We start from the raw sequence: 14784 nt of genomic DNA, 5'->3' as shown, positions 1-14784 counted from the left end.
GGCCTTCAAAAACTGTTAATAAATAAGCTCCATCATGCATTCTAAATTATATAAAAGAAATTAAAAAGTAGAGGAAGAGATAAGAACACAAACAAGCAAGCAAGCAAACAAACAACCAACCAAACACACATCAAGTAAAAAAAATTTAAATAAGAATCACTGGGCCAATCAGGTTATGTACATCCTTTAATAAAAAAAATAAAATGAAAAATAATTGAAGTATTTTGGATTTATAAGCCAACAAATTTATTTCTTGCTTTTATAAATCAATATGGAAAATAATTCTGAAAATATCAGAAGCCCATGATTTTGGAACATTTACATTTATAAATAATAAATAATTAACACATTTTCAAATAAGGCAATTTAACAAGATTAACCTTAGTTAAAATTATAATTGCGTAATAACATTCTTATAATCCAGAGAAATTTGAATTGAATAAATTAAACAAACTAGCAGCTATAAAGTCCATAAAATTATAGCTAGCTTATTTTTATGTCCAGTGTAAAGTAAAAAGTTCTTATTGGATTGCAAACAAATGATCACATCTACAAAGTTATGCACAGGTTATGACCAAGAAAACAAAATAAATAAAAGATATAAAACAAGCAATAACAATAAAATAAATATATTTAAGAACAATTGAATTGACATCAAAAATTAATTAATTACAGATGCTATGAAGTTAACAAACATCAATAAAATGTTTGTGACTTATTCTATAAAGATCATGATGGAGTATAGAATATGGATGAATCGTTTATGATATTCTGTTATTTGATGTAATTTGATGTAATTTGATGGTGGCCATTCAGTAATTTTCTAATCAGAAACAATAAAGCTGAAAATATATTGGGATGTTTAAATTTAAAACAAACTAATTTATAAATGCTGTCTTTTTTGTGAAATAACATAATCAAGATATGAATTCATATGTAATAGAGTTATTAATTTTTTTAATTTAATTTAAAATGCATTTAAGAAATATTTAAGTTATTTATTAATAATATTTTTTTCCAGTAAAAAATTTTTTCTTACTAAATGCCTTAAATAAAATTTTTTAAAATTTTTGATTGAAGGTTTGAGATTGGTAAAATTACACAATAATCTGAACTTGTTTTTAATTATTTTCACATTATATTTTTTAAATTTAATTATGGACATAAATTTGAAACATGCTTAAATGAAATTCCTAATTTTTATACTTAGGGATGGGACATTCTTTGGTCAAAGACTCTATTCTTTACTAAAATACTTTATTGTTCTTTACTTCCATCTAGTTCTACCCTATAAATTTCTTAAATATTGAATTTTTGTTATTTTATCCAAACTCATATTACACCCCAAAAACATCTCAAAAATTAAAAATCTTATTTTTAATTTTACATTCTGTTCAATTAAAAATTAATGAATTTAAAAAAGTTTCCAGCAAATTGCAAATATATAACAATAACTTATAACTCCTAACCCTATAAAGTATAAATAAACCATAATTATCCTGACACAATTCTGTACTAAAGTATTTAAAATATAATGACAACCTCAAAGCATAATATAATAAATAATTTTTAAGAATAATTTTATAATCATAAATAATAATTTTGGTTGTCTTAGCTTTAGGTAGAAGACTAGCTATTTAGTATTTATTGAAAAACTTTTACTAGTTGGAGTTAAGTTTTCAAACATGATTATATTTTAACATATACATACATAATTATTAAATAACAAATCAGTAAAAGTAAAGTAAATAAATAAAATAACCAGGTTAAAGTAAAATTAAAAAGACATCAAACATCAAATTATTAGTAATCTAAGTTATGTAATGTAACACATGAAAATGGTCAAAAAACCAATCTATCTAAGACTTGATAAACAATATTAAAGAAATAATTATCAATTTAAAATTATCAACTATTAATAATTCTTGATTCATTAATTAATTTTTAATAAGTCAATTTTCAATTTTATATTTAGGGGAGAGTGGGGATGGTTGAGACAAAGGGTTGGATGGGACAGGTCAATAATAAGAAAATTATGCGCTTTAAGGGTACTCTTTTAGTTTATCTTTGTCGAATATCATGTCATTTATGTTTATCTAAAAGCGAATCAAATTTCATGCACATTTTTAGTTTCCGGACTGAAAAAACTGTTTTTGGACCTCGAAAGTAAAATTTAGGTGATCACATTTTTTCGTTTTATTTTACATTAATTTTGTTTTTTTAAATACAGTTTGCTATTATTAATTTTATTGTTTATTTAGCGATTCTTCTCGTATAATATTGTCAAGTTAGAACTTTTATAACCTAAACCTTAGTTGGGGATGGTTGGGACAATCATTTAAAGGGTTGAATGAGACATCTCAATCAACCCTGAATAATTAATTATTATGTGTTCTTAATAACTCTTTACTTTTTAGTTATATAATCAGTAAATATAAATTTAGGTTGGTTTGTATTAATTTATCTGATAAATTAATTGAATAAAACATAAATTATTTATGTATTTTTTTTTTATTTATTTTTATTAGCATTATTTAATTTATTATATTTATTTTGGAAGACATGCCACGAACTCATATTCGAAAAACAGAAAGAGGGAAGTATAGTTTGGAAATTGTACGCAAAGCTGTTCTAATGGTAAAAAATGGAGAAGGGTTGAGAAAAGTGGCTAAACAGTTTGAGATAAACAAAACTACATTATCCCGATATGTTAAGAGATTTGCAAATAATGAAAAATCACCTATGATTAGTTTTTGGGGAAATCGTAGAATTTTCACATTAGTAGAAGAATTGATTTTTTGTAATTATTTAATTACATCATGTAAGATGTATTATGGTCTGACTGCAATGGAAATGAGAAAACTGGCATATCAAATGGCTATTAAAAATAAGAATAATACTCCAGATAATTGGCATTCAGGACAGATAGCCGGGAAGGATTGGTTTGATGGTTTCTTGAAACGAAACACGCAAATTTCAATTCGAAAACCAGAAACAATGTCAATGGGAAGAGCGTCTTGTTTTAATAAAACAAATGTTGCTGCTTTTTTTAAATCTAGAAGACGTAAAGGCTCGTCATAATTTTCTACCAAATAATATTTATAACATCGATGAAACTGGTTGCACAACAGTTCAAGGTGCGATAAAAGTTTTATCACCAAAAGGACAAAAGCAAGTTGGAGCGATTACGGGTAGTGAGGATCGAGGCAAACTGGTTACAGTTTGTTGTGCTATTAATGCCATTGGTCAAGCAATACCTCCGATGTTCATATTTCCGAGGGTTCATTTCAAAAGTCATTTTATAAATTTTGGACCTGCTGGTTGCATAGGAACTAGTCATCCTAGTGGATGGATGACTTCAGAAAGCTTCTTAATGTATCTGAAACATTTTGTTCATCATGTGAGTTTTTAATTATAAATTTGTTTAGAAATAATGATTGTTATTCAAATTACATATTTTAAGGTAAATTCAAATCAATAATTGTTTTTCAAGGTAAGATGTTCCATTCAGACACCTGTGCTCCTTCTCTTGGATAACCATGAATCACACTTCAACAGAGTCTACAGATCAAGTTTTTTCACAGCAGGATAGTGCCTACAAACCAAGTGAATCATCAAATCCCCAATTGAATAACACTATTGAAACTTCCAAAAATGTTCTTGATGAGATCGCTACAATATTTAAACCTGAAGACATCAGGCCATTTCCAGTTGCTCCACCTAAGAAACTGAAAGGTAAACACCCCAGGCTAGGTAAAACGAGGATTTTAACAGATACTCCAATTAAAAATGAAATTTCTCAAAGACAAGGAAAAAGAAGACAAAAACAGAAAAAAAAGTAAAATGTGAAAAGAAAAGTCGCAGGCGATTGAAATTTTCAAGCAATTCTGGCAACAAAAATAATGGTGATGATGATGATGCTCTGTGTCCTTATTGTTGCTCTTCATGGTCTTCTTCTACAAATGGTGAAAGCTGGATTAAATGCCAAGGAAAATGTAAAGAATGGGCACATACTGCTTGTGCTGGTATTTCAAAAACAGAACAAAATTTTGTTTGTGAAAAGTGCAATTTGAAATAAATATTTTGTCGAAACTTTGTTTTTTTCAAATTAATTTTATTTGATTTTGGTGAAATTTAATAACAATTTATCCTATAATATTTTCTAAATATGTCATAAAATAATATTTTCTTGCTAATAACTTCTGCAAGCCATAAAACAAAAGCAAGGGATATTAACTTTTGAAATATCAATGAGTTAAATGGTGTCTCAAGCATGACTCCTGCTGTCTCAACCAGTACAGTAGCAGGGATGGTTGAGACATTTAGGTACCTGTAAAACTTTTGAAACTGTCGTCTAGAATGACTCACAATGTCGCATGAGGTTATAAAATCTTATTCAGTAGACCCAGCTCTAACTGAAATGCTAAAAAAGTGTTTAATGATGAAGGGCATTACATTTTGTTTACGTTTGGACGGAAAGTGTCTCAAGCATCCCCACTTTCCCCTAATAAAAAATTTAAATTAAATTTAAGCTGAAGAAACATGTTTTCTATCCGAAATAAAAATTGAATGCATCAAAAAGATAATTAAGAATGAAGAAATTAAAATTATTTTTTCAGAATAAATAAAAAAATGGAAAAAAGTTAAAAAAAAAACAATTTAGTCACCAGTTTTGCTATGATCATATCCAACAATAACAAAATAATCAGCCAAGCGGGACATCATTTTGGAATATAACTAAAACTATAATTTTAAATTTTGAACCAGAAATATTTGTGTGAAATATCCATTTTATTTTTGTATTTATAATTACTTATTCATTATATCTATAAACAAAATTTCGATCGCCATTGTTATTATACCAGACCATAGAATTCAAACTTCAGGCAAAGATTCATAATGTATGGAAAAGGAAATATTCCCTGTTTAATAAAATGTTTTAGTTCGCTTTAATTAAAATGAAATCAATTTTATTCTGAATTGTCAAAGTTTTAATAATTTTTTTTTACTAAAACCCCATTATTTGAAAACGTTTCAAAAACTGATCAGGGAAACATTGAAGAACGTATTAAAAAGACTAACTCGTGTCATTTTATATGCATTTTATACCAAGAAAGGATAGATTGGCTGCTTCGGCGTTCTACATATTCATTTATTTTTATTTTCCGGGCCCAGAGACTTCTTGTTTATCCATCTGAAAATGTCCTCCCAGAAAATACAAAGATTAGAAATTTTTGAGCTCACCAAGCCGATACTGCCCGATCATGAATCAACCGTTTGGATTAGGTGCGTATCCTACATATATGATGTGGTATAGTAGTCTATATGTTGAATGACTTGGTGATGAACCAGTTAAGTCAGAATATTTACATTTACTTCGCATGTTTTCAATAAAAAGTTTTTACTGCTCACACTGTTAACCACTGTATGCCAAATTAGCACGCACCATCTAATGTAATAATAAAATGAACAAGATAAACGAACGATGAAATTATACAATCATACGTGCCGTTCATTGATGAAATATCGGTTAAATTACCAACACTGCTTTACATGAAAAGAACATCGAAATCATTCATACAGTAATTCTAATTGAGACTAAGAAAACGAAAAATAACCAAATAATAAATTAAAACCTAATATGTTTATTTTCGTATATACAAAATTGGCAACTTAGAGAATAGTTGTCAAACATTATTCTTTCAAATGGCTAGGGGCGTCTGCAAAAGCAAATTTTAAACGGTAGGCATCTGCAAGCAAAAATCTGACGTCATCATCGTTCCAGTGTTGAGTTGGAAGGTTCTTCAAAAACAACATCAAACCCTTGAATTGATTAAATTTAAAAATGAGCAATGAGAAAAAGTGTAAAATGGTTAATCAAACAGAAAACTGAATCAAATTATTTTCTAACTTGGAAATCTTTTTCTTGCAAGAGTTCAGAAGAAAATTTGTTGAGCAGTGCCGCGCAAACGTACAAGTGAAATGAAGCAAACCCCTCCGATTCACACTACAAGCGAAATAAAACGGTTTTTGAATAAAACGCTATAATTTCTGAACTACAAAAAGGTCGAAAACATTATCCTGTTATTGTAAGTAACTCATTAGTTCACTAAAAGATATTACTGATGCAATGAAATATTTAATCATTGTCGCCACACAGTTAGACCACCAATCGCAAGCCAGTAAAGATTGGAGTACATACAAAACAATTTTGATAAACGCTGCAACTACAGTTTGTGGAAAACTGGTACAAAACGTCAGCATGAACGTGGCACTTGGTGGTGGAATGACAGTGTACAAAATGCAATAGCTGAAAAGAAAGTTGCATACAAGCAATGGCAAAAATCAAAGTCTGTTGATGACCATAAAAATTTTCCGTGAGAAGAACAACTATGCAAGACGTCAAGTTGCACTGGCTCGGACAGATCAGTGCAGAGAGTGGCTCACTAAAAGCAAAGGTGAACAAATGAAATCTCCGTATCATATAGCAAAACAAGCAAAGCGTACGAAAAAAGACATAGTTGGTGCCTCATGTATCAAAAATGACAAAAATGAGATGGTTCTTGAACAAGATGAGATCAAGCTACAGTGGAGAAAATACTTCAACCGTCTGTTAAACGAAACAAATCCCATCAATGTTAATTTTGACGCTCCACCCATCGAAGGTCCGATTCCAGACATAACTATAGAGGAGCTTACAGAAGCTCTGGAAGCTATAAAGGATGGAAAGGCAGCAGGGCCCTCTGGACTCACAAATGACATTATCAAAGCATCTGGTACTGCAGGTATCCAAACGTTACTACAACTTTGCCGTGAAATCTGGAGAAATTGCTCAATGCCGACTGAATGGAACTATAGCATGACAGTCCCGCTACACAAAGGCAAAGGCGATCCATTGAACCGTTCATCATATCGGGGTATACGTCTGTTACAACACTCCCTGAAAATTGTCGAGAAAATCATTGAGAAGATTAACGTCGTGCATCACAATCGGAAATTATCAATTTGGTTTCCTAGCGGGGAAATCAACAATTGATGCAATTCACATCCTTCGGCAACTGCAAGAGAAGTACCTCGCAAAGCATCAACAACTATCACACATTTTTGTAGACCTTGAAAAAACATTTGATCGAGTTCCCCGTGAAGCAATCAGGTGGAGTCTACGTCGACAACTCATTCCAGATTATCTTGTTCGACTTGTGATGGAAATGTATACGAATACTAAGACTCTTGTCGGCACAACGGTTGAAAACACAGATGCATTTGACATCGGCGTTGGAGTTCAGCAAGGCTCGATTCTCAGTCAACTGTTATTTATAACTGTGATGGAAGAAATCACAAAACCGATACGCACTGGTGACATTTGGAATCTAATATATGCTGATGATATCATTTTAAAAGCCACGTCTGAGCAGAATGCAGCACAGATGTTTGAAGATTGGAACACCAGACTCGCCGATCATGGATTCAAAGTCAACATCAGCAAAACCAAAGCAATGAACACTGGTGAACCCATCCAATCCACAGCTACTGGGCAATGGCCCTGTTCAGTTTGTAAAGCTGGTGTTGGTAACAATTCAATCAAGTGTCAGCAGTGTAACTAGTGGTGTCACAAACGTTGTTCAAAAATAATTGGTACTTTATCTAAAGTGTCCAATTTTGTTTGTCCTGCTTGCATCAATCCTCAACTACAAATTCGAAATAGCAGTTTTTGAAGCCATTAAGGTAGAGAAAGTCACATCGTTTCAATATCTAGGGGATGTTCTGGATTGTACTGAAACAGCTGAAGCTGCCGTTCGAGCATGCAGACGTGCAGCCTGGAATAAATGGCATCTCCTTGCCTCTATATTGATGCGGCGTGACATCCCACTACCACTACGATCAAGACTTCATAAATCTGTGATACGTCCGGTGTTGTTATATGGTGCAGAAACATGGCCAATGACAACCAAACTGGAACAACAACTTCAACGAACCGACATGAAAATGCTCCGATGGATGCAACGAATTAGTCTGAAGGACCACATCAAATCTACCGAAATCCTGCGTCGTGCTGGTTTAGATGATACAAAGGACGAATGCCGGCAACACCGTCTGCGGTGGTTTGGTCATGTCAAACGAAGTGAAAACAGTGTCATAACTTCTCTTGCAGATGTTGAAGTACCTGGTACACGTCCCAAAGGCCGTCCAAAGAAGTCCTGGTCGCAAACAATCGAGCAAGACATGAAAGCTCTAAATTTAAATGAAATGGATACAACTGATCGTCTAATTTGGCGCAAAAAGTTGATGGCAAAGAGAACAACGTCCTACCTCGGGAAACCGGGTCTCTGGACGCAAAACGAAGATTGAATGAAATACCAGCAAGACCCCCATCCCAGTAACAAACCAGGTAAGTGTCCCAGAGTCGAATGACACACATCAGTGACATTTCCCTCATAAGCAGATTGTTCATCCATCTGAAGGCGAATTGTAGATATTCAACGTGGTTGCTCGTTAAATGTTGGTGCAACTCACCTAATGATGACGGTGGTGATGATGGTTGTTGCAATCGGAAAAAAATTTCATTCTATGTATAATGTGGTATAAATATAAATACATACAGGGTTTCTATTTTGCTCAACGAAGCGTTCTCCTAGAACCATCTATCTTATCATCCATTCAAGCGCAGAATAAAATCTCACTGTTGATTCTCATCATGAGGTCCTTCAATGTGTTGACCTGTTTCTGGATGCCCGGTTGAGCGAATGTGTAGTTGTCTTGTATGCCGTCCAACAACTTGGAAAAACACCAGAAACTATCTGCCTCAAGGTTTTGAATGGCTGACTCTGGAAGACTGTTTACTTTGTACGTTCGTATATCTGCATCTGATCAAGTAATTATAACAAAAACTTATTTCGAGTAAATAATAAAAAATAACAGATAGACAAAACAAAAAATACAAAAATGTGTTTCAAGCCAATAAAAGTTAATTTTTCACTTGTGTTTTGAAAAGTTGTTCTCAATAAATAAATTTAAATTTCGTGGCTAGAACAAACGGTACATGAACAATTGTTTTTTTTTAAACTCGTAACACGTTTGCATCTTTTAATTACAATGGCGTGATAGCCCAGTGCTGTTTTGCAGTGCGTGCAGTGATCCGGTTCGATCTGAATATGACCGATAGATCACCACCTATCAAACGCTTTGTGTGTGATGCGTCGTTTGGCACGTATTCAAATAGGCTGTTTTTGTGTGGTTCATTCCTCAGAACCTAAGAGGATTGTAACAGACTTTGAACCTTTAAATCTTAGAAATATGAGTTGTAATCATATTAGAAACATCTGGTAGCGTGAAGAAAAATTTATTTTCTGCGTACCAGCAGCTAAATAAATGAAGAACAGCAATGAGAACGAACCAAGGGGAATGTACTCAGTGATGAAAACAACGAAGAATGGTGTGACCAAATCATTGATGCCCTGCACGTAACCACTGGCCGGATGTCGTATGGCCCATATGTACAGGATACGCTCGAATATCTTAAATTATTATCACTCATATCATCACTTCAAAACATAGTAAATTATCATTAGAACAAATGATACAAAAACGCGTTTAAATATAATTATTATTATTGATTACATCATGTAAAATTATTTACAAATTTTTAAACTTCTATCATATTAAAATGCATTTTTTAACATTGAGATATTCAATGAGCAATAAAAGAACTGGAGTGATATGATGCCTAGATACCAACTTCTTGAACTAGTTCCTGTTGAAACAGAGGAATGAGAGGACTCATCCGAGGTATGTCAATATGTATCTGGGTCAAAAATTGAATATTAACTAATAATTAATTCCACGTTAATATGTATTTTGGTCAATAACAGAATGTTACTTAATAGTTAATTGCTCATCAATATATATCTAGGTCAATAAAGATTATATATTAAATTGGATCTGACTCAGCATCAGTTATCAGTTATCATATGGCTAAGCATTATTAATTGCAATGTAGATTAACAAATTAATGCAAAATGGTGTTGCACTTGCATAATAATAATCTCTTACAAAAAATACAACATTTAGAAATGATATGATACAATAAAATCTGACTCACCTGATGATATGTATCATCACAACTCACTCATTATCTGATGATATCATCACATATCATCACAAATCCAATGTTATGAATCATCCCAACTCACTTACCATCTGATGATATCATCATATATCATCACCCATCACTTCACTCACCATCTGATGCTATCATCACATATCATCACTCACTTGATGATATGTATCTGCGTGTATGGCTTGCTTCCTCGTTTCATAATACTGATCGACCAGGTTGAAGTACTCCTGCCTCTTCTTCTTCAGCATCATCTCTCGCCGATCTGCCATCAGTGGCAGGTACCTCTGAGATTATTATTATAGTTGTTATTATCATTATTGTCATTTTCTTATTTTCATTTCAATCCTTTAGAAAGTTAACCAATATAATTCATTAACTACGTAATGACAACTTGATAAGAAAATTGAAAGGCTATATCTACAAATTGAAAAATATCAAACAATCGACACAAAGTTTAGTTAAAGAGTTAAATAGATGTGCTGGAATGTACGTAGGCCCAATCAAATAATGACATGCCAGACATCACTGTTATTGCATGGTGATCTGATTTGAATACTATCTCCACTAACCTCAAATGCAAGTATGAGTGAACAAATAAATGAACTAACTGATAATATTTTCCATGCCACGTTCCTACAAACATGAGGAATTCCAGACCAACACATCTTCTGGAAATTTTCTTTTGAAATACATTTGAAAAACTAATGATTGCATCATCAAACAGTTTTTAAAAAATATTTTTCAGCAATTAGTCATCATGCAAATCTTTTGAAAATTAAAAATTTTGGAATTAAAAAAATTGATTCGATATAAAATAAAAATATGGACAGAAGAAGGAACAAATGTTTTTTGCATGTTGTACAGATTTGTCAGAAATGAAAATAAATTCATTAAAGAAAACCTAATTTGAGAGCATTTGAATTCAAATAGCTATTGAATTTTTCAATTCTTGAACTTTCAGACTCAAAGGATAGTTCGGATGTTTTTGATGAGAGGACCTTGCTCATGGATCGGACTCCTTTTCCGGGAGCATGGGGAATGCTGCTGTTGCAGGCGGCATGGCAACTTTTTGAAGATGTTCTTCCAGCATCACTCAACTGTCTTGAAACTTCATAACCTGCTTTTCAACCAATCAATTATATATATATATATATATATATATATATATATATATATATATAAGTTTGCTTTCGAATAACCTGATTTATTAATCTAAAATAGAAAATCCAAATGAGTGAATAAAGAACATAAATAAATAAACAATTGAAACAATATAAAATATTACAGAAATTATAAATGAATAACCAACCTAAAATAGAAAAATTAAATTCTAGGATCGTTTACAAAGCCAACAATAATAAAATATTACCACGTGCAATTATAAAATATGACCACGTGCTATTTGCATTTATATATAAGATGATACCAAAGTAATGAAACCTAATTTACAAGCACAGAATAGAAATACATAGATAATTATATGAAATATAATTTACATATATGATGTCATTTCATAATGTTGAACAACGCTAACTTTACTTTATTGTACAAATATGACTATTTTTTTTAAACAAAAAAAAACATTGTTTAAAAACTTAACTAATGATATAGTTTTGTTTACCATTCTGTGAGGAATTTAACTGCAAAGATTCTTTTGCTTCAGTTATTTGATCCTCACCAACATGTTCTGTTGCCAGCAATTTATTAGGAAGTTTGTCAACATCTGAACTGAAGACATCTCCAGCAGACTGCTTGCTGTGATTCCTCATCACCTCCAATGCTGTTTCCCTTATTCTTTCCACTGACAATTGTATTGGAAAATCGTGCAACATGACGATTTCATCTTTCATCAACACTGATCCATTCTGACAACTAAAACATTTTGCATGAAGAAAATAAAATTGAATGAATAATTCAATGAAATGCAAATACTCCTGTAATGATAAAAAGTCATTAAAAATTTAATTTAAAAGAATAAAACTGTCAAACATAAATACATACTCTGAAGATGGTTTAGATGTTTGAGCTTCTTCATTGCAATGCCTGCCTCCATTAGCTTGTAACAACTGTATGCTAAATAATTTTTAATGGATATTTACAAATTATATCTCATTTGTTAACGCAACAAAACCCCATGTTATGGGTAAAGTTATGGGCAATTAAAAAATTGAATAATATTACTTTAAATTAAAAGTTTTTAATTTATTTTGAATGGTTTATTTAATAAACCATTCAAAATAAATTAAAAACTTTTAATTTTATTAAAACTTTATTAGGAGTTTCCTCTTTCTATAAAACTTATTAACTAAGTTCATTATTTTATATGGTGATTTTTAAACTAACAGCTTAAATATATATTCAGTATTAAACTTAATACTTAATTGAAAATTAAAATAAGAAAATGAATTAATATAAAAATAAAATAAATTATTAATTAAATTTTAAAATTTAAATACCTGCCAGGGAGGCGAGATGATTTCGACTTCCAGAACCTATTGTTGTCATTTGGAGCAGACATTTATTCAACTTGTAAGCAAACACAAACACGCATTATAATAATAATAATAATAAATTTAAAAAAATTTCAAGTGCCTACCTAATTTATAAACTGCATCTTCTTACGTGATTTCACTAAAAAATTCTACTGCAAGTGTAAACACAACGTAATCTTTTAAAAGGTAATCTCAGTAAAAAAACATTTTTATTCGTAAGTAGCAGTTTAAATATTTAAATTAAATTTTAAAAAAATTGTATATTTAAAAAATTTTTTTAAATTATTTCAAAATTTTAATACTATTTTAATTTTTTAACTTTTTTAAAATGTACAATTTTTACATATTTATTGTCATTGGAATCCCTTATCTGAAAAAGGTGTTTAGTAAAAAGTGAATATGATTAGAAGATTGCTAAATCACAATTTTATTTCCATAAAAGTTTTCGCTGGGGACCGCAAAAAACAAAAATGACTAATTTCTTCAAAAGTGAAAAAGATTTTTTAAATTTTTTTTCTGAAGCATCTCTAAAAGTAAATTTTGACGAATATCTTTGTTACCTGTATTGGTTTTTAATTTAATTTCATTTATAGTATAAATTTTATACTTTATTTGGATTGAAATTGAAAATTAATTAAATTAATAAGTAATTAATGTTATAGTTAATTGATTAATACATTTTTTTCAAACAATTGTAAATTAATTTTAAAAATTAGTTATTGAACCTTTATTTTAATACTTTTTACTTTTTTTAACAAGTTTTAAATTTAATTATAAAATAAACTCATCTTAACTTAAATTTAAAAATATCAATTTTTTTACGATAAAAAATATAATAATTTATAATACAATGGCAATTATTGGATAATGTATCTTCTACTAACTCTTTCTATCATAATCATAGTTCTATAAAAGTATAAATATACTTATATATTATTTATTTTATATAATATTTTTAATTTAATTAAAATATACAGTATAGTATATTCTTTATGATACTTTATTGAATATATCTCTTTTTTTTTTCTATTCAGTCTGACCCAAAAAGTTTTTGTGAGGCTCTTGATGAGTTCATAGTAAAACATTCAACTGTCATACAGACGGACTGCTTGAAGCTTCCTAGAAGGTTCTTATTTATTAGGATTTTTTTTAATTTTCAGATTTTTTTTTTCTTCTTATGTTTCAAGCATCAAACTAATTTAAATTTATTGTAAATCTTACTTTTCATTGTCTTAAATTACTAAGAATTGAATTTGTTACATAATATTAAATTGACATTCTGGATATGCACTGGCATTCCATTAGCAAAAGCTAAAAATTTTTTTATTGTTTTTTATTGTGGAAATTGTAATAAGTTAAATAAAAAGAACATGAGTATTTTCAATAAAAGGGAGAAACGATGCCTCTTCACGTTAAAATCTTCAATGTGATAATAAGTTTAATTCTTTTTTTAATTCCTTAAAAATTTGAAATTAAATCAACTAAACTTGATAGCTGTAAATTTATTTGAATCACAAATGAATCATACAATTAAAATAAGCTATATACAGGCAATGTTTAGGCAGGAAACTTCAAATACTTTACAAAAAAATTTATTTAATGTTCAGTTCATTTCAGTTGAATTTATTCTATTGTGAAATAAAATGAATGTTAATAACATTCATCTAACTCTAACCTAACCAAATTATGTATTTGTTTGTTGGAACAGACTGGCTGAGAACCAATTATCATAATTGGTCTGGTTAATCTTTGTGTTATCTTCATGTCAGATTAATTTAGCTGGGTTGTGTCACCCTGAATAAGGAATCACCAGCAAATGATGGTGGTGACAGTGTGTATGTGTTTAGTTGAGATTACAGACTCTTTCTCTATTTTCAATAAGTTACTATATCATATTTAAATTAAATTCAACATCATGCTGTTGTTTTACTATAAGCATCATATTTTATTTTTATTGTTTTTTTAATGATCAGGTAATTATTACATTATTGCTATGATTATAAATGAAAGGTTTGTCATTTCCAATCACTTACTTAATACATTTCTTACTGATAATTTAAAATATTGTAATTTAGGCTATGCATTCCTCTTATCAAATTTTTGCCTAAATTTTATTAATTTTTTTGTACACATTCCAAAATAATTAAAGTTTATAAGGTAGTACTACTTTTGATT

General features: G+C 30.0%; 2 protein-coding genes across 2 annotated transcripts in view; both read right to left on the bottom strand.

Moving 5' to 3' along the window:
• Nucleotides 1-4722, bottom strand: part of HELRODRAFT_77859 (hypothetical protein) — a gene marked incomplete at both ends in the record, with an annotated part of 38673 nt that extends 33951 nt beyond the window's left edge. The window contains one exon of the mRNA XM_009018233.1: nucleotides 4668-4722. Within this exon, the coding sequence (XP_009016481.1) occupies nucleotides 4668-4722 (55 nt within the window). The remainder of the gene's footprint in view (nucleotides 1-4667) is intronic.
• A 972-nt stretch (nucleotides 4723-5694) lies between these two features.
• Nucleotides 5695-10782, bottom strand: HELRODRAFT_156859 (hypothetical protein; the record flags this gene model as incomplete). Its single annotated transcript, XM_009018232.1, has 8 exons — nucleotides 5695-5823; nucleotides 5912-6007; nucleotides 8387-8514; nucleotides 8682-8858; nucleotides 9395-9515; nucleotides 9737-9802; nucleotides 10273-10401; nucleotides 10726-10782. 8 exons carry the CDS (start codon nucleotides 10780-10782, stop codon nucleotides 5695-5697), a joined length of 903 nt encoding a protein of 300 aa, XP_009016480.1.
• Between the last annotated feature and the right edge of the window lie 4002 nt (nucleotides 10783-14784).

Source organism: Helobdella robusta (assembly GCF_000326865.2).
Source record: "Helobdella robusta unplaced genomic scaffold HELROscaffold_21, whole genome shotgun sequence".
Taxonomy (NCBI): Eukaryota; Metazoa; Annelida; class Clitellata; order Rhynchobdellida; family Glossiphoniidae; genus Helobdella; species Helobdella robusta.
The sequence above is the reverse complement of the archived record's forward strand: the minus strand, read 5'-3'. Positions and strand labels throughout refer to the sequence as shown.